This window comes from Epargyreus clarus, unplaced genomic scaffold (genome assembly GCF_041222505.1).
Source record: "Epargyreus clarus isolate Ecla_fem2 unplaced genomic scaffold, WU_Ecla_fem_2.2 ptg000007l, whole genome shotgun sequence".
Taxonomy (NCBI): Eukaryota; Metazoa; Arthropoda; class Insecta; order Lepidoptera; family Hesperiidae; genus Epargyreus; species Epargyreus clarus.
Window position 1 is genome coordinate 8,423,297 of NW_027332215.1, and position 26,953 is coordinate 8,450,249.

Here is a 26,953-nt window from a genome sequence, read left to right on the forward strand (position 1 = left end):
CCCGTATTTCACTTCATACGAGATACGAATGCGGAATACAAATGTGTGAGGAGTCACGTTTAAATATATTATTTGCCGTTCAACCCTGAAAAGTGCCACGTTGATAGGGAAAGAACTGTTTACCTTGACGTGAGGGAACGCTGACACGCCGATTCCCTTATTCAAATCAAATGCGGCAACGCCGGGACACAAGCGGGGAAACTAGGGTATGGCGTGAATGGGAAAAGTTCTTTAAACAAACACATTCTCAGTTACTTTGTGAATATGTCTATAGGTAGGTAAGCAAGAGAATTTCAGTGTATTTTCACGGATCTAACAATTGTATATGCTTATACAAACTTTGCCAAAGCTTATAAAGTCGTTTCGAAAAACTGTAAAAAGGTTTTGACTTAATTGATTTTTACGTACGTTTCATATAATATTCATTTTCAAGAAGCTTTCAATGTTAAACATTTAACAAAATAGTATTTCATGAGGTTGATGTATAACAGCCACTAGTGCTTTCCTTGAAATTTAATAAAATGATAAATTACTATAATAATTACCTAATGTTTAATTGCCACAATGTAGAAGTAGATGACAGACGCGATATGAAACTTACCATCGCCCTACATAACTTTTCCAAAATGTTCCGAATTCAATTCAAGTTGGATTTGGAAGTGAAGTCGTGTCCAACAATGGTACGAGAGTGATTAATAGCTTATAGTCCGCGTTAAAACTGCTAGTCCGCTCTGAATATGGAAATGAATCGCGTCGCCATATCAAATTGTATGACTACACCTGCTCGCAACAACTGCAGATCGGACTAGCAGTTTGGCGCGGACCATAGCACCTTATAAGCTATGGTAAACAGTATCATTTCTTCAAAAATAGTGAAACTTTAGACCAACAAAAAACGTAATGCTTCTATAATTTTCAAACCATTTCTGATAAAAGTTCCTGACTATATTGGTACATCTTACATATTCCTGTAACATCTGAAATTATTCATAGTAATGACGTAATAAGGGAAAAAATGAATAAAAGAAACCACTTTCGGTACAGAAAAGCAACAAGTTGGAAACAATAAATGTTTCCCTTTGTTTGACTTGTGGATATCATGAAGGAAAAATAACATTCATACCATATAATCATAACGTGGACATTACAAATGTTTATGCTTTAAATACTTCTAGCTTTAATTTATTCGTTCCTAGACTTTCTAAGAGTGATAGCCTAGTAGTTATGAAACTCGGCCTCTCGATCGAGGGGTCCGATGTTCAAATTCCAGGCACGCACCTCGGCATTTTCAAAGTCACGTTCGTATTAGAAATTAATTATCACTTGCTAAAGGCTGAAGGAAAACATGGTGAGGAAACCTGCATACCTATGAGATTTATAAAAAAAAAGTTTCAAAGGTATGTGAAGTCTACCAATACGCACTTGGCAAGAAGTGAATGACAGTATTAGATTGCCAGCTAAGTTCCCGCTTGTCTTAACTTGTCCAACTATAACTCGAAACCATTCAGGTGATCCTAATTACAAATTTAAAATTATTCAAAATAAACATTGGTTACATCGTTAAGTGAGAAAAGTATTACGAACACATGCAGATTAGAATTTTATATACATAGTTGAAGCGGCCTTTAATGACGTCATTGCCTGTCGCCTACTGTCGCGGCCTATCGCTAGCGACAATCGGCTGCCGTCAGCGTCGGTCATCAGTGCGGGCTGTCGTTCCTATATGACCTCATTGCCGCTCGTATATTCCCTTCCTTAGGAGCTAAGTTTATTACCGCTCCTTAGGAGCATTGATTGCCCTGCCGCCCTATCATCAAAATCTGGTTACCTAACGCTACTTAATGGTCAGCTTTTACGAGCAACCAGTTACTCTTTACTCCAAGCGCTGATTAAGTAGCCAATCTAATACCGAAGACGAGTATCTTAACGACTGTCATCCTAGACATAAACCGATTTTATGACGGCCAGGCTCCATATTTATGAACCTTCATTTTTTCAAGCACGCCCTGCCAATTAAAGTTACGAACGAGACCGTACATAATATTTATTACTAGATGACCCGGTGAACTTCGTACCACCTAATTATGAGTGACTATCTGTACCTCGTGGTTTCACTCGTGTAATTTATGTATTATGTCCATAAACTACTGGTAAATATTAGGAAATGGCCACAGGAGAACAGGAAAATAAAAAATACAATTAAATAAAATTCACTATACCTCTCTGCACTCTGTTATTTTTTTACCGACTTCAAAAAGGAGGTGGTATCAATTCGGCCGGTATCTTTTTTTTATGTATGTACACAAATTACTCCGCCGTTAGTGAACCGATTTTAATAATTCTTTTTTTATTGTGTTATTTTTTATTGTAGGTTCTAATGAAATTACAAAGTCAGTTCATCATTGACTATTTAAGGGTCTGATAATGTGGCTCGGAGACAAAATATGTAACTCCTCAACCGATGGGGATATTTGAGTTGTGTTTGAAGATATTTGGTGTAAGTTCTAACGAAATTGCAAAGTCAGTTCATCATTGACTATTTAAGGGTCTGATAATGTGGCTCGGAGACAAAATATGTAACTCTTCAACCGATGGGAATAATTGAGTCGTGTTTGAAGATATTTGGTGTAGGAGGTTCTAATGAAATTGCAAATCATTGACTATTTAGTTAGGTTAGGTTGGAACACATAAGACAATATAAAACTAAGCGGGCAGGGCGCGGCAGCGCCCTGCGAGCGGGCGATTCCAATCAATGTAAATTCAGACCGTACCTTAATTCATGATCACGTTTATACAATTTTATATTGTATTCATATAAATGTTATTATGTCATCACTAAAAAGGGTAAAAAAAATTTTAACAAAAAATACAACCGACTTCTATGTCACTACATAGTAAAAAATAATTCAAATAAATGTTGGTTTAGTACATATTTCTGAAGTCGGCGCTCAATATATTTCGTTCGAATTATTTTTTACTTTGTAGTGACATAGAAGGCGGTTGTATTTTTTGTTATTTTTTTTACAAACACGCGAAAAGAAGTACCTATAACTTCAATAACGGTTTCTTTTAAAGAAAGTTTATTTACTTATAGTACTCTAATCGGGTTGTTGAATAGCTAAAAATGCTGAAACAGGTGTGTAAATAGAAAGGCGATTTATAACAGTCTTAAGGGTTGATCTAAAAAAACAAACAGCGACTCAGATGCTTCATTATGTCTTATGATAATTTTCTTAGTGCTCCAAATTAACGGATATTAAATTAAAGTTCCATACCCGATTAAACGACCCTAAAGGTTGATTTTCCAAAAACGGTGAAAAATGTGTTCTATTATTTTGAATCAAAAAGATTATTTCCAATTTTCATAGACTTTGCTTCAAAATCTGCCGATTTCTAAACGAAGTGTCTTCTAAAGCCAAATGCAAAATTTTACAGTTTTTGCTTCCAAATTAACGGATTTTAATATAAAATTCCAACCCCTACTTAACCAACTTAAGGGTTGATTTTGCAAATATCGTAAAATAGATATTTAATTACTTTCTATCGAAATCCTATCAAATACCAATTTTCATATAGATTTGCATCAAAACTGGGGGACTTTAATACAAACTTTCAACTCTTATTTATTCACGGAAACGCGGTCGAACAGGATAAAAGTATCCTATGTCCGTCTCCTGGTTCTAAGCTACCTCTCCACCAATTTTCAGTCAAATTGGTTCAGCCGTTGTTGAGTTATAAAATGCTTCACGAAAACGCGGTCGAACGGGATAAAAAGTATCCTATGTCCTTTTCCTGCTTCTAAGCTACCTCTCGATTAATTTTCAGTCAAATTGGTTCAGCTGTTCTTGAGTTATAAAATGACTTCACGGAAACGCGGTCGAACGGGATAAAAAGTATCCTATGTCCGTTTCCTGGTTCTAATCTACCTCTTTACTAATTTTCAGCTAAATCGGTTCAACCGTTCTTGAGTTATAAAATGACTTCAAGGAAACGCGGTCGAACGGGATAAAAAGTATCCTATGTCCGTCTCCTGGTTCTAAGCTAGCTCTCCACCAATTTTCAGCCAAATCGGTTCAGCCGTTCTTGAGTTATAAGTGGAGTAACTAACACGACTTTCTTTTATATATATAGATGATCTGGAATTTATTTCTGTTGCTAGCAAAGATAAGTACCTAAATGGATACTGATCTTATACAAATTTGCAGTTAAATGTATGTGACAAAAAATACGGGCTTTTGATGAGAAAAGAGTTGGACGTTCTAAAACATTGGACGGGTAATATGTATAAAAGCATTCGTACATTATATGTATATATTTGAAAATAAATGCAATAATATTCAACTTACTTTAAAATAACGTTTATTCACACAAAGTACAGTTACTTTATTTGTTTGTCATCAAAATATTGCTATTCAAAACCCAAATATATTTCTATTTCATTGTTTTATTTTAAGAACGCACTATGCGGAACTACGTGAAGCGGAGCTATAACAACATACCCTTCATAAACCTTATGACACACCTTGTAAAAGATTCATAAGTGCTCCCTGACGTAGGAATATAAACATCACCCCACGTTATTATAACCATTCCCTGAATAAAGTCTTTGTGACCCGTTTATTGTACAGCTGAATGGAAGACCCGCGGAGTTTTTCGACCAATTTTTATTAAGGACGCACCAGATAAGGCTCTTCATCAACTTGATGGCTGACACGGCTTTGTCGTCCCTCTAACACCGTTTTAATTTGGTAATGTTAGGTTAAGATTAATCTTTTGTACTTCTTAAGTTTTGCAGAAAATAAAAAGGAAAACAAAACAATGCTTTGACTTGAAGTTTTCAATGCGGATGACACTTGCTTTTTCTGGCATTGTCAAATTTTCGATATGGTATAATACCAGAGGTGTATTATAATCTTGAAGTAGCAAATCATAAATAAATGGCTACTGCCGCTCATGGACATTTGTAGCAAACTTATGATTACTTTCCCTGAAGACTAAGTTGAAACGCCTCGGATAAATATCATACCCTACAAACCTTTATCATACCCTCCAAAGCGGAACACAGCAGTGCTTAAGACTGCTAATGTTAGGCATAAGTAGTTAAAACGATAGTGCCTCCGGAGCCGAACCACAAAGGGTTCCATCGTACATATCTCTTCTAGCTTCAGAAAGCATGTTTCTCTCAGAATCATTTCATTATTACATAAAAGTAAAACATTAGGTATATTATTATTTAATTAAAATAAAATCCATAGGTATAAAATCAATGTATATAAAAAATATATTATATTTTATTCCTAACACACATATTAAAATTTTAATCTTATCCAACCCTGATATAACTAAAGATATAACTAAAAATAAACTCCGAAAAGGGTGTATCGTTACACTTTATTGGCGTTCTTCGTCAGAACTTATAAAACGGGATCACGTCTCAAACTATTTACTTCTTTACGACGTGATAAAGATGTTGAGTGTAAAATAGTTTTGTGTATAAAATGTCCTTCGACACCACACGTTTTATAGTAACATGCGCAAATATTGGATACTCTCAAGTTCTTTAAATGTTACTTTTATTTGAAGTTAAAACGAAGACACATTGTCGAAGACTACAGATATGACATTATGTTAACTTCAGTCACCGTGATTTATTGAATTACCCATATACGTGAAGTACTTGTTAACTTCGAGTAATAGTTATTGTTTGGGTAACTTTTGCATGTTTTAATTCATAAAGATAGAAAGGTTTCATTATCTTTGCATGGTGAATGTAACGTACCTACACAACGTTGTTAAAGGTTTTATATGAAGTCTACAAACCCGCACCTGACTAAAACATGGCCTAAAGAAAAGAACAAAGAGATACATTCGAAAACATCATCAAGGGCCATATTCATTAGATACTCACATTACAATGGTAGTAAAGAAGATTTTTTTCTAATTACTACCTTTGATATAAGAAATAATAACTACAATTTTATAATAAGACATACGGTAAAGATGATAACATAATATTACTACTACTATAGACATTTTAAATTAATTGATTTTTTTTATTGTTACAAATTATATACTTATTATTTGCTTAATTAATTCAGTATTATTTGTTTTCACATTCACTCAAATATGTATATCTTAACAAAGGTATTATAATATCCATTTAAATATGCGTATACTAAATGCTCCCGCGATACTAACTCCGTAAAGGACTACGTTCTTTTAATTGGAATAAAAATTAAGTCTTTAAACATTAACACATTTTAGCACTCGTCTGTCCATTGAACGCTTAATTCCAATCGTATAAAATTTTTATTTGATATACAGGGCGAATTTAAAATATATAACATTCGGAAAGGGTTAAACCTGATTAAGTTAAAATATATGGGAATATAAGTCGGAACGGTCCTAAAAATGTACGTAAAGTTTTAAGAAAAATCAATAAAACCTTTTTGTGCAAGACCTTTTGAGGTCTACAAGACATGCTGTAGAATAAAAGCCTGTATAATGGCATATACAGGGTGTCCCGTAAGTACCACGACAAACTTGGGGAGAACATAGGTGAGGGTCTGACCTCTCTGAGAAAAAAAAATACCTTTGTAAAAGTGTCACCGTTTTTGCACTATCAATTGTTTTAGATTTTTTGAGAAATTCAGCCCTCTTCATCTTCTTTCGTTAACTGCGTGGACAAATTTGGTGATTCAGTGTTTATTTTTTCTGTTAAATACTATCAGATAGTTGGTCTATCGTATTGAAATTTAAATTGGTTAAAAGATGTAAAGTAACCATGAAAAAAAATAGGGATATTTTTAGATTTTAATTTTTTTACTATTTTTCCCTCAACTTTGACTCGTCGCGGTGAAAAAAAAATGTACTGGACTATAAGTGTACATTGCGCAAAAAAATATGTCTAGTTAATAGAGATTTCAAAAAGGTACCACACTTACTATTTAAAGTTGAAAAAAAAAAAATTAAGGCCGTTTTTGCATGAAAGGGACTGAAACCAACTAAAACGTAATGATCTAGTTTTTATTTAAATTACGGTTTCTACCTATTTGGTTTGAAGGTGGTAGAACCCTTTGTGGTTCGACTCCGGCGGCACCACCGCCACACCTATTTCTACCTAATAACAGCAGTGTTAGGCGCTGCTGTGTTCCGGTTTGAAGGGTGTGGTAAGGGAGACAGACTTTTCCGAGGCGTTCCAGCTTAGTCCTCAGGGGTAGCAGCGCATCTGTGGGCGACCTCAGGTAGGAATACCTAATCCTATCTGGGGTTGACTAAAGATGTCCATGGGCGGCAGTAGCCACTTACCATCATGTGGACTGCATGCTCGTCTGCTACTCTTACATTATAAAAAAAAAAAAAATCATAACGTGTCAGGCAGTACTAAATCGCATTATTACCTAGTTACACACTTAAAAATATCATTCTTCATTTGTAAAAAAATAACAATTTAGTAACTAACTAGCAAAAAAAGTAATACAATTTATTAAGTAAATTTTTACCTACTTTGAACTGTCGTTTCGAAGTGAAACTTCGTACATGTATGTAATTTGAATGAAAATACCATAATTTGACATCTTGGAACTAACGGCTTCTAATCTAACGGCTTCTGCCCTTTTCTTAACCTATGTTCCTTTTGTCTTAGCGTGATGCCCACTCTAAGACGTTCCTTTCCCATCGCATTTGGCCCTACGAGCAGGGCGGCGAGCGCTGTTCGAACTCAGGTTTCTTTTGGTAATAAAAATATTATCCACTAGTCCAAACTATGATTGATAATTAATTCCTGAAATTTTACAAATCTCTAAAACCACATTTATTTTCATTATACTTCATAATAATTGTAAATAGCTGGAGAAAATTGGCAGGTTATAACATCTGTTAGCAGTTTCGGTTAGTTAAAGTAGGACAATACGGGCTTATCTGCAGTTGTGCAGCTGTCAACTATAACAGCAGTTTGATACGAAAACCGATTACGTTCCGGTCTGTACAGAGTTTGAAATGTAGTTAGAAGGCACTGTACATAAGTTACAAGGTACAGTATTATTTGATATATTGTCACCTTAAACACCTCTTTATGACTCACAACAGCAGTCTTAAACGCTGCTATGTTCTCGTTTAAAGGATGTGATAAAAGAGACATACTTTTCCGAGGCATTCCTATTTAGCCCTAAAGGGGAGCCGATTAGTGCTTATGTAGCCGATCTCTGGTAGGAATATAATCTTATCTGGGGTCGAATACAGATGTCCATGGGCGGCACTAGCCACGCATGGACGTAGTCTGACAGAGATAACCAAATTTATAATTTTATAAAACAAAATCTGAAAGCGGTAATAGACTATAGAAAAAATTATAATTATCAACACTATCATAATTATCAAAACTAAACACATAGATATATTATGGTCTAATAACGCACATCACAAATATATACTCAGTGACGCTTGTTATCAATAATCAATCTATCCAATATTTTGGCTTTTACAGACAGAATTTTTTTAAATTTCGAACTGACGTAAAACAATCTCAATCAAGCAACTTACTTCTTGAAATATTCATAAGAAAATTCATCACTTTCATATACAAACTTTCTATAAAAATATTGATTTATTTAAGTTTGTTTTAATAAATGTTTTTATTCACAACTGCATTAAACAACAAAGAAGTGTACGTACTTATTAGGTCGTTTCCACGTGCATTTATGCATGTGTGTAAGCATGCATAATAGTTACATTATTTGAAAACTAGCTGACCTGGCAAACTTTGTATCGCCTCAAAATCTATTTATCAAATATATTACATATAAAATATAGCCTATGTTACTCGTGGATAATGTAGCATTCGAATGGGGAAAGAATTTTTAAAATCGGTCCAGTAGTTTTTGAGTCTATTCATTACAATCAAACAAACAAAGTTTTGCTCTTTATTATAATATTAGTATAGATAAAATTAGTATTACTGGCTTTGGTTTGACCGCAATTAGATAGGTACTTAAAGTTTAAAATTGAACAAATTTGAAGTATTTAAATTAAATAAATATTTACTTTAACATTAATATTGAAATACAACGAAAGTTTTAATTAATTAAAATTCTGATTTCCTTTGAGGTTAATATGTTAGAGCTGACAGAAACATATTATTTGCTGTCGGCAAATAGACTAAATTAAAATATTATCGTTAGCGCCAATAACAGGGCGGATTATACGAGTACATGTCATATCGTGTTTATAGAAATATGTGATTTTATAAAACGTTGAGCATCACCTAACAGTATCCAGAGTTACAAGGTGCAAGCAAATTTGCTCGAAGCTCCAAGTATGTTTTGGATATTATAAGACCACGAAATTGTCAAATTGTAGTTTGAAGAAATTTGCATGAATTTGATATAACGCTTAGAGTAAATTAAAATCCATAGATTGTGTAATAACTAGGGTGGTGTCACTTTTACCACAGTACAAGCGCTAACTTAGGGGGTACCACAGTACAAGGCTTGACGGGGCACGGAAGGGGCGGTCCGCCCCTGGCCTCCGATCCTGGGGGACCTCCAAACACAGTTGCTAAAAGTCAGAACCAAACAATCTATGAAATGTGTATCAGTAGGCGAAAAAAAGGTTACTGAATCACAGTCGAATAATCACAGACGGCCTCCGACGACCTCAGTCCGCCGCTGAGTACATGTTTTTATAAGTACTGTGCTTTTACATTTACTTCTGTCTAAAAACAAACAATATTTACTGAAATTTTAATGATACGTTCAACTCATTATTCAGGAATTGATGACTGATCAAGACCTCCAGTCACGTGATCACAGATCACAAATGTCCATATGAAATGAATTACATAAAAAAAACTAAGTTTGGATCATATATACAATTTAATTCCGATCATTTTATGAATAATGCTGTAACGTTCCTGGCTATCACGTTAGAAACATATGCGGGTTCAAATAGTGCACACATTGGCACAATTAGTGAAATGCTAAAGAACGTAAACGTTTTGGAGATTCATTCTATGTATCTGTCTAAAATATCTAACTTATCTTACTATAATATCAAGAGTTTATTCAATAAATAAAAAACAAACATTGAATATTTATGAAGAGCAAGTTGTCTAAGCTATGTTGTTTGTTCAAAATCGTGTATATACATATCTAAAAATGTAAATAAAGAACAATAGCTAATTACGCCTTATTGTTTTTGTTTAAACTTTAAAAAAAGACGTAAAACAGAAAGCAACTATGTTGTTCTTCTACTACAGTACAGGGCTGTATCTTCAGTATTTTTGGAAAAAAACCGAAAAATACTATTTGGAAAAAAAAGTTGCTAACTCTTTGACTGTTTACTATATTGTGAGGGCCTTTTTCCTGTGGATACCAAGGGAAGTAGCCCGCCTGCCCTTCCGTAAATCCGGCCCGGTTGGTTCATCGTAATTAAGTCTCACCACAATATTTCCGAACATAATTTAATAAGAAATCCCAAAGCGAGTGTCGTTGCACTCATTTGGGATTTGTTACACAAAGCTTCTTTAATTTCGGGCTCTGTACTAAAAATGAGTCAACACACTTCATTACCGCATCACCGTTCGATGCGAATTTTCTCTTTGAATGCAAAAAAAATGTCATAGTTCACCTGGCTCACCGGATGTGCATTGAACTTCACGTAACTTTAAGAATTATGCAAAGGACTTTAAAACAATAATAGTTTTCCTGGAATACATCCATAAAGTTAGTACAATATTTGGAAAGTGATCGATAGAAAACTCGTAAACTCTAATAGTGGAGAATCGCAATGAGTCCATATTCTTTCTATGTTTAACTCCATAAATCTCTTCTACGTATGTTAGCAGAAATGTGTGTTTGGAGTTGAGCTACAGAACTTCAGCATGAGATCATAATTCATCTCCGAAGGTATAAACTATGTCACATGTATTAATGCACTATTTAGTTCCATACAATTCGTAGCCAAGTACAGTTTATGATATATTTATTAATTGTAAGGTTTTATAAGTCGTCAATTTCTCAGTGTCTATCCGTGTCACGACTTATTTGGTGGCGATAACACGAGTGCTTTCAATTCTAAAATTAATCAAAACTGTGTAACCATCAAAAACAGACGACCCACGGACTAAAATTTATTGTCCTAATAGAAACGTTGGGAGAAACGAAATGTTCGGGAGTTGACGGAGTTAATTGAAACCGGGATTGCCTTCTGAAAGTTACGGTTTCATCAATATAACCGTTATATTTAATTGGATATTTATTGTTGTGATGTGATCTTAACTACGCCTTTGAAGTAGACGATTTGAATTGAGATTTTCGCATCCTTATAAAAATCAGACTGAAATTAATGGTATGTATATACTTGAAATTAAATTCAGATGAAATAGAAATTGCTTTTGACTTGCTTAAACGGCGAATGAAAACATTGTGAGGAATCCTATACGCCTGTGAGTTGTCACAGGCGTATAGGATTCCTCCCAATGTTCCCTTGCAGCATTGTGATCTTAAGACAACTCTTAAGATCACAATGCTAGTGAAGTGTACCGATTCGCATTTGGATAGCGTGGTGGTCTATGATCTTAACCTTCTCGCTTCGAGAGGAGACCGGTGCCCAGCAGTGGGGCATAATGGGTTGGCGACGACAATATGAATATTAATAAGTTACTTTGGGGATAATATGTTCTGCATTTTTTGCCATCAGTTATACCATGTAACTAAAACTTCACATGATTTTTCTTCCGAAACATATATCGAACAAACCTTTCAAAAGAGTCAAGGTCAAGACGAGAAAACAAATTTGACCTTCCACACGCAGTGTCACGGCTAGCTTCAATATGTAGGCGACTTCAAACTTATACTTTAAACTCAATAAACCTTAGTTTTTGGTATGTACTCGTATTATAATATATAATCCTAGTTTTAATATAATAATGTATGACTTCGATCACTAACAGGAACTAGTGATCGAAGTGCATGACTAATAAAACAGTGATTAACTACTGAGATTCTTATGAAGCGGTTGGTAACCGATAAGAGGCCGACTTCAGGTATTATATTCGTGGTTGATTACGGCCACGTGGATGGGTGTTACCACTCGTCATCATGTGAACTGCTAGATAATATGCTGAAAATTAGTTTAAAAAAGGGTTTAAGTGCGATCATATTTCGACAAATTCATTAATGATATTCCAAGAGTTCGTGACACAGCGCCTAGAACCATTCATGTCTGCTTGACCTAGATCCCTCTCCGGTGTTTAGAGATGCCTGGATTCGTGATTTTGGTGTTCTAAGTTCATGCAGCGCAACATGAAAGGTATTCATGCTTACTACTTCTATTATGAATATTAATTTCAGCTAAGTACCGGATTTCCTCTACATGTTAATCCTTTTGCCTCTTAACGTACTGTTTAATCTAAGTTATGATACCTAATATATTGAATAGTTCATCAAAATGGCTTGAGTTAGTTTCTTTGTTACTACACGTACGTTTATTTTGTGTAAAATTCTATTTCTTGGTAGCTATCTATAGGTATTAAAATATCTAAATACAAAATATCATCAGAATTTCACTTTTAAAATACTCTAAATTAATTTTCAGCCTTATAATACTACTTGGCATCAAACCCTCTCTTTATTGCTCTTAATAAAGTGGGAAGGGACTTAGACGAAACATTCAAAGTTGCTACGGCCTAGAATGGCAACCGTGTAGTAAGAAATCTTTAACATTTCGGATTGACGACACTAACGCTAGGATGGATTGTACTCATGTTAGTCGTTTCAATTTCTTGAAATACTAGTCAACTTACCTTAGCATGAAAAGTGATTCCATACTGGAACGCCTGGTCGGGATGCAGCGGGATCCTCGTGTCGTACTCGTCGTTCGGCACCAGGTCGTACTGAGCGGTGGACGGCATCTTCCTTCCCCACCGCAGCAACTTCAAGGGCACCCGTTTCCAGGCACCCGACTTCAGTATCACGCGTATATAATTCTCCCTGTTATTTTTCTTAAACATCGAGCCTCACAATCTCTTCCCCTCCCCAAGAAAAATCCGGTGTTTTTTCACCTGGAAAGAAAAAAACTGTAGTTAGTCTAGACTGGATCGTTTTTCTTTCAAATGATACTTAAAACAAACTTAATGATAGAAGCTTTAATCAGAGAATATCCAAAAAATAAGGTATGAGATAGTTCTATTAAACAACTATTATCCAATCATTATGTGATAATATTTTTAGTCAATGATGAACTTGTTTATTTAAAAGAACACGTGTACCTTTCTTTCTGGAGTTACATGTACCTATCATACTAATTAGCGTTTGTTTTTAAAGACACTACATAATTATAATTCTGTCTTTACACTCAAGACAGATATCAAAATGAATATAGTGATACTAATGACTTTAAACTGAGGCCAATTTTGTTATTTTTCGGATACGTTGAACTTTATTTCACGTTATTTTCTCGGTAAAGAGCAACTGATAACGCAGATAGTGGATGTTTCAAATATCTTTTTAAGTCGATTTAGTTCCATGACTAGCACAATTTGGCGGGAACTGAGCCGTTTTAGTGACAAAAAATTCAATACACGTTGGCAGCCCACGAACACGAGTTGTCGCCTTCCAAATAAAAGTGTGGAAAAATCCGGCGAAATATTTTCAAAGTTCGGTGAGATTTTTTAAAATTGAGTTTTGGCTGACTAACTACTTATGCACGTACGCCTTAATTCGATACACTAGGGATGGTATGCATATCGTATTTCGGATCTGCATATGAATACGGAGTTATTAATACTAGTTTCGGATAATCACACGGGTTTTTACGGTTATGGATATAATTTTTTTAAGAAATCGTAGATAACTGCAGAAAATACAAATAGGTATTGATTTAATTTTATTTCTAAAGTAAATGGACAGCGAAGATTTGTAGTACATTGTTCCATTTAGGATCCATCCTTAACCAAAATTATTCGAAACTTATATTCGATTACGGATGTATTTTTATTTCGGATACCCAATAGTTTCGGTTACATTTACGGCTTTATAACATCTCTCAGATACACAATTGCGTAAAAACAGTTGTGGAACTAACAAGCGCTCATAGTTCTGTAGCAATGGAGATTTGAAATGATAGCCTTATGTGTATATGTTGTATCGTTTTATCCAACTCATGAACATTTGCTATGATGATTCGATTGAAACGTTAAGCGATAATCCTGGTTATCATAACGTGTTACAATAACTATATCTAGTCGTAAGGGGATTTGACTGTTAGTACATCCATCATCATCCAGTGATCCAGTCAACGTGGCCAATAAGACGAGATGTGTTAAAACTCTATTTTACTGTAGGGCTATTTATGGGTCGATTATGGCAGCGTCAATGTTCAATCAATTAATCCCTTGTAGTTGTGGTATGATCAGTTATAAAATAAGATTATTGCCGCAACGCGTCGCAAATTCCGGTGTATGCTTGATAAATGTTTACGATGCTGTGTCGAAAAGCACAACGCTCAGCAGAGCGGCGTTTTTCTTTGTAGCACCGCGTTTATGTGTTGTAGTTAACCCACTGTTGCGTATGGGTCTCCTCTCCAAGCGAAAGGTTACACCATGGTAGACTGCATACAGCTTTGAGAACTTTATTTTTAAAAACTTCCTGGTTTGAAGGGTTCCGTACGTTTGCCTTCATCGTTATAGCAAATGATCATTAATTTTCCGAATTGCAACCACTATGCTATCACTGCTTTGAGTCGACCCGAACTGAGTTCAATAAAGAAAGGTCATATAAAATAACAGATATCTATGGACAGCGATGATTACCAAGCATCAGTTAAAATGTACACGATTTTAACTATAGATAGATATTATTTTAACTAAAAACTAAAAATCGTTTATCAAGCATTACTTAAAAATGTAATCTCCAACAGTGAAGCGAATAGTTTTAATAGATGTGTAATGGAGTCTCCTACACCCTCCTGAGTGGTTTTTAATCCGATACAATTAGTTCTAATAGCTTCTATAGGGACAGCCTGGCACGGTAGCTAGGGAGGATGTAAGTCCGTTTAATGCTTACACACATTTGGTATATTTAGTAGTGTCTACTACTAATGGTACTATCTAAGTAGTATCTTTGTAGTATCCAAGACCCTAAAGATTCACAGGTTTATAGAGATTTAGATTCAATAATTAAATATAGAAAAAATGTATTATAAATTTTCTAATAAGTAAAACCATCGTTTTTCACCTTCGATTAGTGGCAACTAGGTGTAGTAATTTTAATAATTGTTTCGATGACAAATAAATAAATAATGATCGTCGATCAGCGCTTACCATCAGTTTCTAATTTATTTTTTGTTTAGTTTACGTATCGGTATAGTAACCCTAGTAGGGATAGCTTGCGCATATAAAAGGTCAACAGAATGGCTAGCGATCAATCTTTCCCACGCCAAACTATAATTTCCGTAGCTATCCGAATTAAAAAAAACTAGACAAAGTAAGGCAACGAAAATACTACAATAAGTTTGTTTTTAAGGCAGTAAATAATAAATCTAAAATCTAAATAGGATTGGACTAAGATGAAGACTAAGTAGGAGCGCCTTGGAGACGCTTTTTAATTTTTCTTATTCGCAGATATATATGTAGGTAGGTATAGTCCGCGTGATACTGCTAGTCCGCTCTGAATATAGAAATGAATCGCGTCGCCATAGCAAATTGTATGTTGCAGTTTTGTGTAGACTATAGTAGCACTTGCAGTGATAGCGCAGTGGTTAAAAACTCGCGAGATTCGAAGTTCAAATACCAGGAGTTTGATTTTGAAGTTGCTCAATTGTTATTACGGGTAATCGATTAAACGGTAACCATCGCAAGGAGACGAGCACGCTCGAGAGTTTCAAAAAAAAGGTTTCAAAGATCTGCCAATTCAAACTTGACCGGGGCTTTGAGTTATTACGCCATAGTTAACAGCCTGCAATACTGAAAGGAGACCCGTGCCCAGCGGTGGGACAGTAAGGCGTGGACAACAGATATAATTATTAGTACAAAAGTCTCGCAGCTATTTTAACATTGACATTCAGTCAAAATACTGCCCATTCTTACGTTTTTCGTCCTAGTCCTCGAATTACCTTACAGCAAATAAACCTCAATGTAAATTGAGTTCAGAGGCAATAGTTTACAAAATTCTTTTTGCCTTTATTTCGAAGCCAATTTTCGAATAGACTGACGTGGTATTTTCAGTTGCGCACCAAACGAACACAGCTAAAAAATGCAGTCAGATTTTTTATTAAATTTATAAAGTTGATTGAGCATGAGCACTTTACTTATTACAAGCGTTTTATTAAGTTCCTATCTTTACATATATATATTTCTTATGTGCGTGTGTATGTCACTGAACTCCTCCTAAACGACTGGACTGATTTTGATGAAATTTGTTGTGTGTGTTCAAGGGGACTTGAGAATGGTTTACATTCACAACTTAGTCCGTGGGAATTATTCAACTGATTTGATGATGACGCCAGTTTTTGACCATAACAATGCCTCAGCTAAACAAGGCATTTAGGCTTATTAAATTAGTTCCTATAGATACCGTTAGCATTAATGGGAATTTAAGTATATTGTCTATTTTATTACATTTTAGAAGCTTATATTAAATCAGTATCAAAGGAACGTGAAATTAAAAAAATATTAAGCTTACAGTCGAAACCTAATATGATATAATACTGCAATGTTCGTAGTTAGGAAACATCGCCATACAAACTTGTAGTAAGTTGCACGCAGCGGCGCTCGTGGCGTAGTTAACAAGGAGTAGTTTAAAACACAAAACTTCATAGTTGTATAATGCTTTGCTTTCCAAAAGGTAGGTACTTTGTTTACAGGAGTTGACCTCGAAAACTAGTAAGTAAATGTTATTAATATGAAGTTAGTTGGCTCGTGTTCGCGAGATAGTTATACATATGGAAGTTGTTACGTGAGATGTTCCTGTTATGTATCGAAACCCCCTGACTAATAAGTTCAATATTTGAACGGTCAAGACTTTACGTGTTCGGGTGGACATAGAAAAATTGCTATTGGTCCAGTTCTTTCATAGCTCATAAAGTCGTTTACGATCCAATAAAATGAATCGGCAGATCTATAAGCCGTTCTCCGTAGCTCTGCAAATCGTTCGATTCTGTCATAACAATAAAGGACGCAAATTCAATCCTAATTTTGGAGTGTATAATCATAACTATTTGCCCGGAGCGATAGTTTAAGCACAAGGAAGTGTCTAATTAATTTTAAGTGACATTTCCCAAGTTCGGGAGACTACTTCGAAGTGGGCCAACTTGAGTAACTGTCGATTGAGAAGTTACGCTGAACCTCTTAATCATGGGCTAACATTAATTAGTTTCGCTGTGGTTGTGAGTCGCTGAGTGAAAAAAGCTTCGGATTGAGCGCTTTTACGGTTATTACAAGCATCGAGGTGCGTGACTTGAGAAGCAACAGGTAATACCCGGTGTATTCGTTCAGGAGTTTCCAAGAAGTAACAAAACACATTTCAAATTATATAATTATGTTGATAGTATAATATTAACAATGAAATAATGTGCTATATAAAATGTACCTACCTTGGCGCGCGCGTGTCAGAAAATAATTTTCACATGCTTTAACCGTAAAGAAAGGTGACCCGATGCCTGAGAGTAATTATGAGAGATCATGTATAAAATATTCAAAGATATGTGAAGTCCAACAATACGCACGAGGCCAGCGAGGTAAACTATGGCCTAATCCTTCTCATTCTGAGAGATGACCCGTGGCCAGTTGTGCGCCAGTAACGGGTTGACAACTTATAATATTTTTCTATCTACTTACTTTCGATAACTTACTACTAAACGTCGACACAAACTCCCGAAACATGTCAAAAATACTTATATTATACATAGTTTTCTTAAATAAATATTGAAGTGCAGACGAAAATAAATATATTTGTATTGCTATAAATTTACTAGGCTCAATATTCTTGTCATGTCAAATTTCGAATACGTTTGTAATGATCGTGTGGCCTAATGGCTAAGGCGTCGGACTACGATCCGGAGATTGCAGGTTCGAATCCTGCCACGATCGTCCATCGTGTGGGAATCCTTTATTTTTTGATTATTTTTTTATAATATTTTCGTAAAGTAATTCAGTAAAAATTTTCATTATTTTAAACTTTAATAGCGTAACATTTTTTTTCATCCGAATTTTAAACTCGAACCTCAGCGAAGCCTTCCCATAAATAAACGTGAAACAGCTAGGTAAGGTAATCGCTAATGATGTGTATGTTTATAAACGGCCGTAGGCCGAAAACATTTCCGCTCGGGCAGACAATCCGATATAATTCTCCGATAACTATACTTCGGCCGACGTAAAGAATTCGTTTCAACACACCGATGGATTGCTAGTTGAAGGGAATGTGGAAGATTAAAAATCGATCGTCTTATTACAAACTCGTTTGCTGATAAATAAATAATGGAGCATATGAAGTCGGTTAAAAATGTTTTTAACGACTTCCCAAAAGAAAGAGGTTATATTTTTTTTTGTATTATGACAGTGATTTGTAGGTTGTGGAGATAGCAGATGTGCCCTATGCTTATCTTCTCCTTGAAACAGCAGTTATATTTTGTATTTGTCATGTCCTATTTATACTTATATACCTGAACATTCATTGAAAAAGTGGTTTTTAGGCGAATTACTTATTTAACTAAAGAATACCTCTGAATCAAGACTATAGTCAGTATTTTTCGAGGATGGAGTAAAGAGAATCGAGCACGATACAGCGATGCTCTGCATGGTCTATAAATGTAGCGGACAGCTACGACAGTGGCGCCACTACGCAATCGGTACCGCCCAAAATTATTTGAACATTTTGATAACAAAATATTTGTTATGTTATTAAAGTTTTAAATAGTGAAAATGTACACTGAATTTCTTTAGGAACTTTATTACAAATAAAAAAAAAATAAAAAAATGCAACCCGGATTGGTGGAGCGATCGCGGTAGGACTCGTACCTGCACTCTTCGGATTGAAGTCCGACGCCTTATCCTAATGGATAATGGAGTCTCCTAAAAATGGCCTAATGGCCACACGACCATTACACGTGTATTCAAACTTTACCATCACATAAGTACTGTGACCTGTAAATAATAATAAAATATATTATGTAGAAATAAAAAATATAGCTTATAAAACTAAAAAACACGCTTTTATGATAAAATCAACTAAAAAGTAAAAAATAATTTTCAATCTAGGAATCAATTAAGGAACAGTAAATACTAATAGTATAGTTGTGAAAAAAGTGTAAGGCGCTTTTCGAAAACTGATAAATTGAAAAAAAAATTGAGAGGTATGTGAAGTCTACCAATTCGCACTTGGCCAGCGCGGTGGACTTGGCCTAATCCGTCTCATTCTGAGAGATTCTGAAAAAAACGTATTTTCTTGTAGTGCACATTCGACAATAGACCAATGTGGTAATAAAAAATCAGCAATAGATTAATAAGATACGCTTATTAATCTATTGCTGATTTTTTATCTAAAATATTAGAACGTTCCATAGCCAGGGGCGGCTAAGCGTGGCTTAGATCGCTGATGGAAGAAAAATGAACATGACATCACTTTTGTACTTATCTCCTTTTGTCAAGTGGATTTTTGTATGCGTTCACCTTGGTTCACTTATCTCTTTCTCATATTTTATTGCTCTTTAGCGTAGCGAAACAATTCTAGGCCTATGGTAGTGACCTATGTCTTCTTCAGGTAGCGATTAACTCTATATTAAGGCTTGAAAAAAATTTTATTTTTATATTATAAACCAAAATTCTCTTCGACAAAATCTAAAATTCTGTTGAAAAAATTATCTTCAACAAAAGCTTATACTTCCTTCCTATTTTTTTGTAAGTTCTTCACACACTGTTTGCATATTTTTGCAACATATACGAGTACAACGTAGCTGTACCTAATTAAATGATAGAACAATAGATTTTTTAAATAAAATCTACAATATAATTCAAATACAGAAAATATCAGCATTCGCTACTGTTACAATAAGACTAGCAATAAGAGCTTCATTAGTTGAATTTTCTCTCAAAAACGGAACAAAATTCATAATACTATTGTTGGATAGCGAATGTTAACGAGATTTTTGCTTCACCAAAGTTATACTCGAAACTCGAAATAGATTTCATAATCCTTTTCGAGTATACTGCAAAATAAGCTACGTATTGCATTAGTACTGTCGAGAATTTTAAAGTAAGTATTGCTTCGTTCTGGCTTGTCGTCCTACAGTATTGTTTAGTTTCTATTTTTATTTAATAAACTTACGTAAATAGCTGGAGCATGGAGCATATACTACTTTACTCTAATGCGATTTTTTAAAACGTCGCCTTTGTCGTTAAATGTTTTTAAGACGCTCGTGAGGCCTCCGAAAATGGTTAAGGTTTGATTTTTGGTGATCACAATGACCAAGAATGTAACAAAAAAAATCAACGGGTTGCACTCCGGGAGTGCGGCAGAAGTGAAAACTTTCTAAACCTAACCAGAATAATAAAATATAATTAACTAGCTGGCCCGGCCAAATGTTAAGGGTGAACAACCCTTATCACTTAAGGGTATGAAAAATAGATAGTAGCCGATTCTCAGACCATTGACATATTTTTTCTATGCTGACACAGGATGACATCTTGACTTTTGCAGTTTGCCTTGCCGTCTTACGAATTTTCAATAAGGCCACCTGTCCGAACGCGAGTTTAACATATTTTACCCGTCACAAAAAGTGCACAACGCCGCTAAAGAAGTTTCACTTCGAAATCATTTTTTTTAATTCAGAATAGTTTATTAACAGAACTCTTTTGGGACTTCAATAAATCTACCGTCACTTCAAAAGGTGTTCGTGCCTTCCGTATACGAAAGCGGGCATATCAGCGATATCCCACCCAACTCCTAATCCGTCCCGGCGTTTCTTAACTTTGTAGATTGTTTACACAACTCGCATCTATGCGTGTTTCGTGTAGCACATAATTATGGATCTAATATATTTTAGTACGAGCTGTGCCTGCGACATGTACGCGTGAACTTAGAATGTAACGTCAATTTTATAACGCTATCTATCCAGCTCAGGGAACACAACAGTGAGCTGAAATTCTGCGCTCCGCATACACGTCATGAAATGTTAGGAAAAAAACATAATTATATACCGTCGAATTGAGAAACCTCCTCCTTTTTTTAAGTCAGTTAAGAATTACTTCTGACAGAGTAGACCGTTTTAAATGAAATAGAGACAAAGTGTTAAGTTAAGGCACGGAATATGAATATATTGTAAAATTGAATGCAATTTATTAGTTTTTGTTTGATTGGATTTCTAACACACAGACAAAGAGGCAGACAGAAATTCTTAAAATGCTAGAAATTGCTAGTATTACTTATTCTCAGTTCTCCTGAGTATTTTTTACATATAATCTTTAATAAATAAAGGTACTTATTAAAGATTATATGAAAAAAAATCTACTACTACTACTACTACCCCGCCATGAAACTGAATGAAGCCAAAAAAAGGCTGATTTGTCAGTTATTTTTCAAATTCTTGACAAATAAAAAACATTTTTATAGAAAATTTACGAATTAATACCCAATACTGCGTAATTTACATGATAACTAAATAAGTATTTTAAATATTTTAGGGATATTTCAGCACGGAGACGTGCCAACACTTTTTTACGCAACTGTTTCAATTCTCATAACTGGTTCAATTTTTTGTTAGTAATGAGTAATCTTTACTTATCTATGCATATAATATAAGTTGAGTTGTACATTATAAACACGCGAAGCTTGTATTCTAGTTACGAGTATATATATGGATAATTCACATGCCACTTAGCAAGTGTAAGTACGAAGTATCCAAAGTTCGCTCGCTTGAAATGTAATAAGCAGTCGAGCATTTCACATGTCAAACACTTTGCACTTTCTTGCTATTACACTTGCGTACGTAATGGCACCTGAGTAGTGATACCTATTCACCTTAATAACTAAAAGGTAAAATTAAAGCAAATATTTAAATTCCATAATTTTGATTATTACATAGAGCACATGAAAGGTTGCAAATTATAAAATTCATTTTGTGACATACCCAACAACAAAGTGTATTACATTTGCAACATTACAATGTATTGTAATTATCATTATACTTTTTATTGTAGATATAATAAAGATTATAGTGTATTATATTTCGCAATTAGTTTAGACTCAATATTTAACGCTGAAACTAATTAACTCACAGCTAAACTACGGAGATATCAATTGTTTATTATTTCAGATAGGTATGACGTACGTAATCGTTGGTACTTAATATAAAATACGTTTAACTTGCCCAAGGAGTAGCTGCGAACCTTTTGTTTTGTAGTTCCAACTAGAAACAATTAGTTCTTAGCTCAGCGCTCGCTACACTCAAGAACAACCAAAAACGCTCGAACAACGTATTGTTAGTAAAATATATCTGAACAATTTTGTTGTTACCGTTTTAATGGACGCGTTTCAATAAATGAAAGAAAATAAATATTTCAATGGGTATTTCATAAGTTGATTAAAACTGAATTACTACAAATGTATTAGCTTATTTTGAATTCTACGTAGTACCTACGATTAGGAAGACTTTGTGGGAATGAAATAAAAAATAACATCTTCGTCATCATTATTATAATATTTATCCACGACTTTTAAGGTACTATTAGAATGTAAGGTTTACGCCATAGTCTACTACGCTAGCGCAGTTTGGTAGTTTATAAACCTTTGAACTTTGATTCCAAAAAAATGACATACAAGTTTTCATACTACTCGGCTATCACTATTATTGTTTTATAGTATATAATTATAATAACAACCTATTAAAAGAAGCTATTCAAGAAACACAACAGCTACTTCTGAAAATACTTATCCAAAAATTATTACGAATTAATTTGTGTCCACAGATGTACGGTGTCCGCTGTCGCTTGCATCTTAATCGTACATCTTACAGACTTGTTCCGCTTTAGGGTGAAAATACTGGTTTTACAGATTCGGAAAGACTCCTTTTTAATTGCATTAAATGATTGTGTAAGTTGTATCAGTCTAGACTCTTTTCTTAGAACAATAATTACGGAACATTTTACTTTTCGGAACATTATCTATTTTTAAATGATCCTTTGTACATGTGATATCACTTATTTAAACTACGTTAATAATCAAATATATTTTATTGTAGGTGAATATGAAAATGTAAACTAAATAAAATAAATCTAGTACAGTGAATTTATTTGTAAAATATATCTATTATTATATGTATTAGGTATATAACCCATGTATATTATATTAATACTGATATTTCGAAGTTTACCCGTATACTCTGTGACTCCGAACATTATTCATAATGTGATACCATCAAACACTGCAACACAACGTAGCAACTCAATATCAAGCAATATGTTGTTTAGCTCAATAATGATAATATCACAACAAAATCGCTGAGTCGCTTGAACGCTGAAACGTGCAAGCTTTCATTTTTATAATAGGTGATATAATTTCATTGTTTGAACAACATTTTCCAAATAGAAACATTTTGGGAACTTTCTGTTTTCAAACTTGACCACGCAGAAGGACTAAGGGTACGACGCCCCGTTGTGCACAACTTTTAACGAGCGGTCGGCCCTTTTAATCTTATTACAACGTTATTAAATACAACGACAGTAGCTTATCTGGCTTTTGTTAAAGGAACTTTTGAACCTCTGAAAGCCAACCAATTTTTATTCCAGAAATTTGACACATATTTAAAGATATTATAAAGAAACGCAGACATGTAGTATTCCATGTGTTACTTCACAATTAAAACAATTGAAAGTGGCATTGAAAAACAGCCAGAACTGTGATTCGATTATGATTCAGGAAATATTAATATTCTTCAATAAAATAATTTTTCTACAAATAGTACTTACAGATGTTAAAAAGAATATTTTATATTATACCATCGTTATATAGATATGTGGTATCCCAATGCTGGGATCTCTGTCCGCCGATAGTGCCGTGCAACACACTTCATATACCCAATGCCACATAAATAATACTACACACTACACAATAACTTGAAGTAAATCGTACGTAGAAGAAATTCATTACATTTTCAGTACTTTAATGATCTGTAAGTAAAAAATCCGAATACATTTTTAAACATGTTCTTCGGTTTGAAACGTGGGATTTAATCTTGTTAGCTGTGAAATCACCCGCCATTTTCTGCAGGATTTTGAGAGATTATGTCTAACAAACGCCTAACTTAAGCTCCATAGTAATTGGGGCAGAGCTTTGTTCTTCGCGAAGAGATTCCAGGGTAGAATGCTACCGACTGTACCTCACACATTCGTAACTTCTAGCCTGAGATCTCAGCCTTCAATTACACCTATCTGTCAAGTACTGTTTTTTATCAAAATGAAGTAGTGCACCAGTTTGCATTTTTTTTATTATAGGACAGGCAGAAAATTAAATGTGTATTTTTTTGTTACGTATTTAGTTTCTACTATCATGTACCTCATTTACATCCACTGATCGTAGTTAGTATATTAATCAACCGAACCACTTAAAAATAATCAGCTTCCATGAAATTTAATCACAGTGAAATCCTTTAAATATTTTAATAGTAATCCCAATCGTCCAATTAGTTCCGAAGGTTTATATATTAATGTATACACACATTCTTACCAATAATAAATTAATTAACAAATTCAATGAAACTTTCAGCCTATTAAAACAAACAATATTACTAAAAGGCTTTTCGTGAATAATTGAGAAGGTTAAAATCAGGCCCATTTTCAGTCGATGGATGTTTGGAAGAGCTTTTATTTTGAAAGTTCTATATTAATTTAAATCGACTTATACTATATTTTGACTATTGTGTAATCCACATGATCTTATTTTTAACCGACTTCAAAAAGGAGGAGGTTATCAATTCGGCCGGTATCTTTTTTTTTTTTTTTTTTTTTTTTTTTATGTATGTACAGCAATTACTCCGCCGTTAGTGGACCGATTTTAATAATTCTTTTTTTATTGTGTAGAGACGAGCTGCGAGTTGGTCCCATTTAAATATGGTTAGGATCCATCGATTGGTTCTGGAGAAAAAGAGGGGAACTCCTCCACCCATGTAAATATAACAGCCATAACTTCGCCGTTTATGAACCTATTTTAATGCCTTTAATTTCGTGTGTGGACAATTGCTACAAGTTGGTCCCATTTAAATATGATGAGGATCAGAGTGGGTTCTGGAGGCAAAATATGTAACTCCTCAACTGATGGGTATAATTGAGTTTTGTTTGAAGATATTTGGTGCAGGTTCTAATGAAATTGAAAAACCAGTTTATCTTTGACTATTTAAGGGTCTGATAATGTGGCTCGGAGTCAAAATATGTAACTCCTCAACCGATGGGAATAATGGAGTTGTGTTTGAAGATATTTGATGTACGTTCTAATGAAATTACAAAGCCAGTTCATCATTGACTATTTAAGGGTCTGCTAATGTGGCTCGGAGACAAAATATGTAACTCCTCAACCGATGGGAATAATTGAGTTGTGTTTGAAGATATTTGGTGTAGGTTCTAATGAAATTGAAAAACCAGTTTATCTTTGACTATTTAAGGGTCTGATAATGTGGCTCGGAGTCAAAATATGTAACTCCTCAACCGATGGGAATAATTGACTTGTGTTTGAAGATATTTGGTGTAGGTTCTAATGAAATTGCGAGGCCAGTTTATCATTGACTATTTGAGGATCTGATAATGTGGCTCGGAGACAAAATATGTAACTCCTCAACCAATGGGAATAATTGAGTTGTGTTTGAAGATATTTGCTGTAGGTTCTAATGAAATTGCAAAGCCAGTTCATCATTGACTATTTAGTTAGGTTAGGTTGGAACATATAAGACAATATAAAACTAAGCGAGCAGGGCGCGGCAGCGCCCTGCGAGCGGGCGGTTCCAATCAATGTAAATTCAGACCTTACCTTAATTCGTGATCTCGTTTATACAATTTTATATTGTATTAATATAAATGTTATTATGTCATCACTAAAAAGGGTGAAAAAAAATTTTTAACAAAAAATACAACCGACTTCTATGTCACTACAAAGTAAAAAATAATTCAAATAAATGTTGGTTTAGTACATATTTCTGAAGTCGGCGCTCAATATATTTCGTTGGATAACGATGTCAACAGCGTATCTAATATGAGCGTATCAATATATTTCGTTGGATAACGATGTCAACAGCGTATCTAATATGAGCGCCGACTTCAGAAATATGTACTAAACCAACATTTATTTGAATTATTTTTTACTTTGTAGTGACATAGAAGTCGGTTGTATTTTTTGTTAAAAATTTTTAATATATTTTACTTATACCTTTATATGTGTTAAAATTATAAGACGATTAAAAGCTCGTTACCCCACTCCAAAATTTGAAGCGAACTTATAAGTTACCTAGTAAGCTAGTAACTAATTTATTTTTATGCGTCTATTCGTGCTTCGGAGGGCACGTTAAGCCGTTGGAGCCGTTTGTCGGTTTCAAAAAAAATTAATCCGCAATCTCCTCGAATAATCCGTATTAGCCGTCCTCCAGTTGAGTAGATCCATGCCCAGTAGTGGGGTATGAAAATAGTCGCAGCAAGAACAAAATGGGTAGTCTCAAAAAGTACTTATCTGATATAAAGCGTCTTATTAATTTTCAGTTTGTCAGTTTTGAATAAAGTACAATTAAAGAAGCGTCGACAATAAAAATCTCTCTCCCTCCCGACATGTTAAGTGAGTTACTCATCTTTTTCACATTACTCCGGCATTTTACCCGTGACAAGTTACTGAGGGTGCCTTCATATAAGGGTTTCTTTTAAACGTCATTGTGAAGGAGACTTAATAAATATTATGACTGTTTTACGAGTACATACATATGTAGGGTT

General features: G+C 34.4%; 1 protein-coding gene and 1 long non-coding RNA gene across 4 annotated transcripts in view; both read right to left on the bottom strand.

Annotated features, from left to right (window-relative positions):
• LOC140743346 (uncharacterized) overlaps nucleotides 1-26,953 on the bottom strand; it is a 466,218-nt gene that overhangs the window by 176,642 nt on the left and 262,623 nt on the right. The gene's annotated exons all lie outside the window — the stretch shown is intronic.
• Nucleotides 1-26,953, bottom strand: part of LOC140743344 (carboxyl-terminal PDZ ligand of neuronal nitric oxide synthase protein) — a 287,400-nt gene that overhangs the window by 162,094 nt on the left and 98,353 nt on the right. For all 3 annotated transcript variants that reach the window (XM_073074519.1, XM_073074520.1, XM_073074518.1), the window contains one exon: nucleotides 12,803-13,060. In XM_073074519.1, coding sequence (XP_072930620.1) covers nucleotides 12,803-13,009 — 207 coding nt within the window. In that variant the 5' untranslated portion in view covers nucleotides 13,010-13,060. The remainder of the gene's footprint in view (nucleotides 1-12,802; nucleotides 13,061-26,953) is intronic.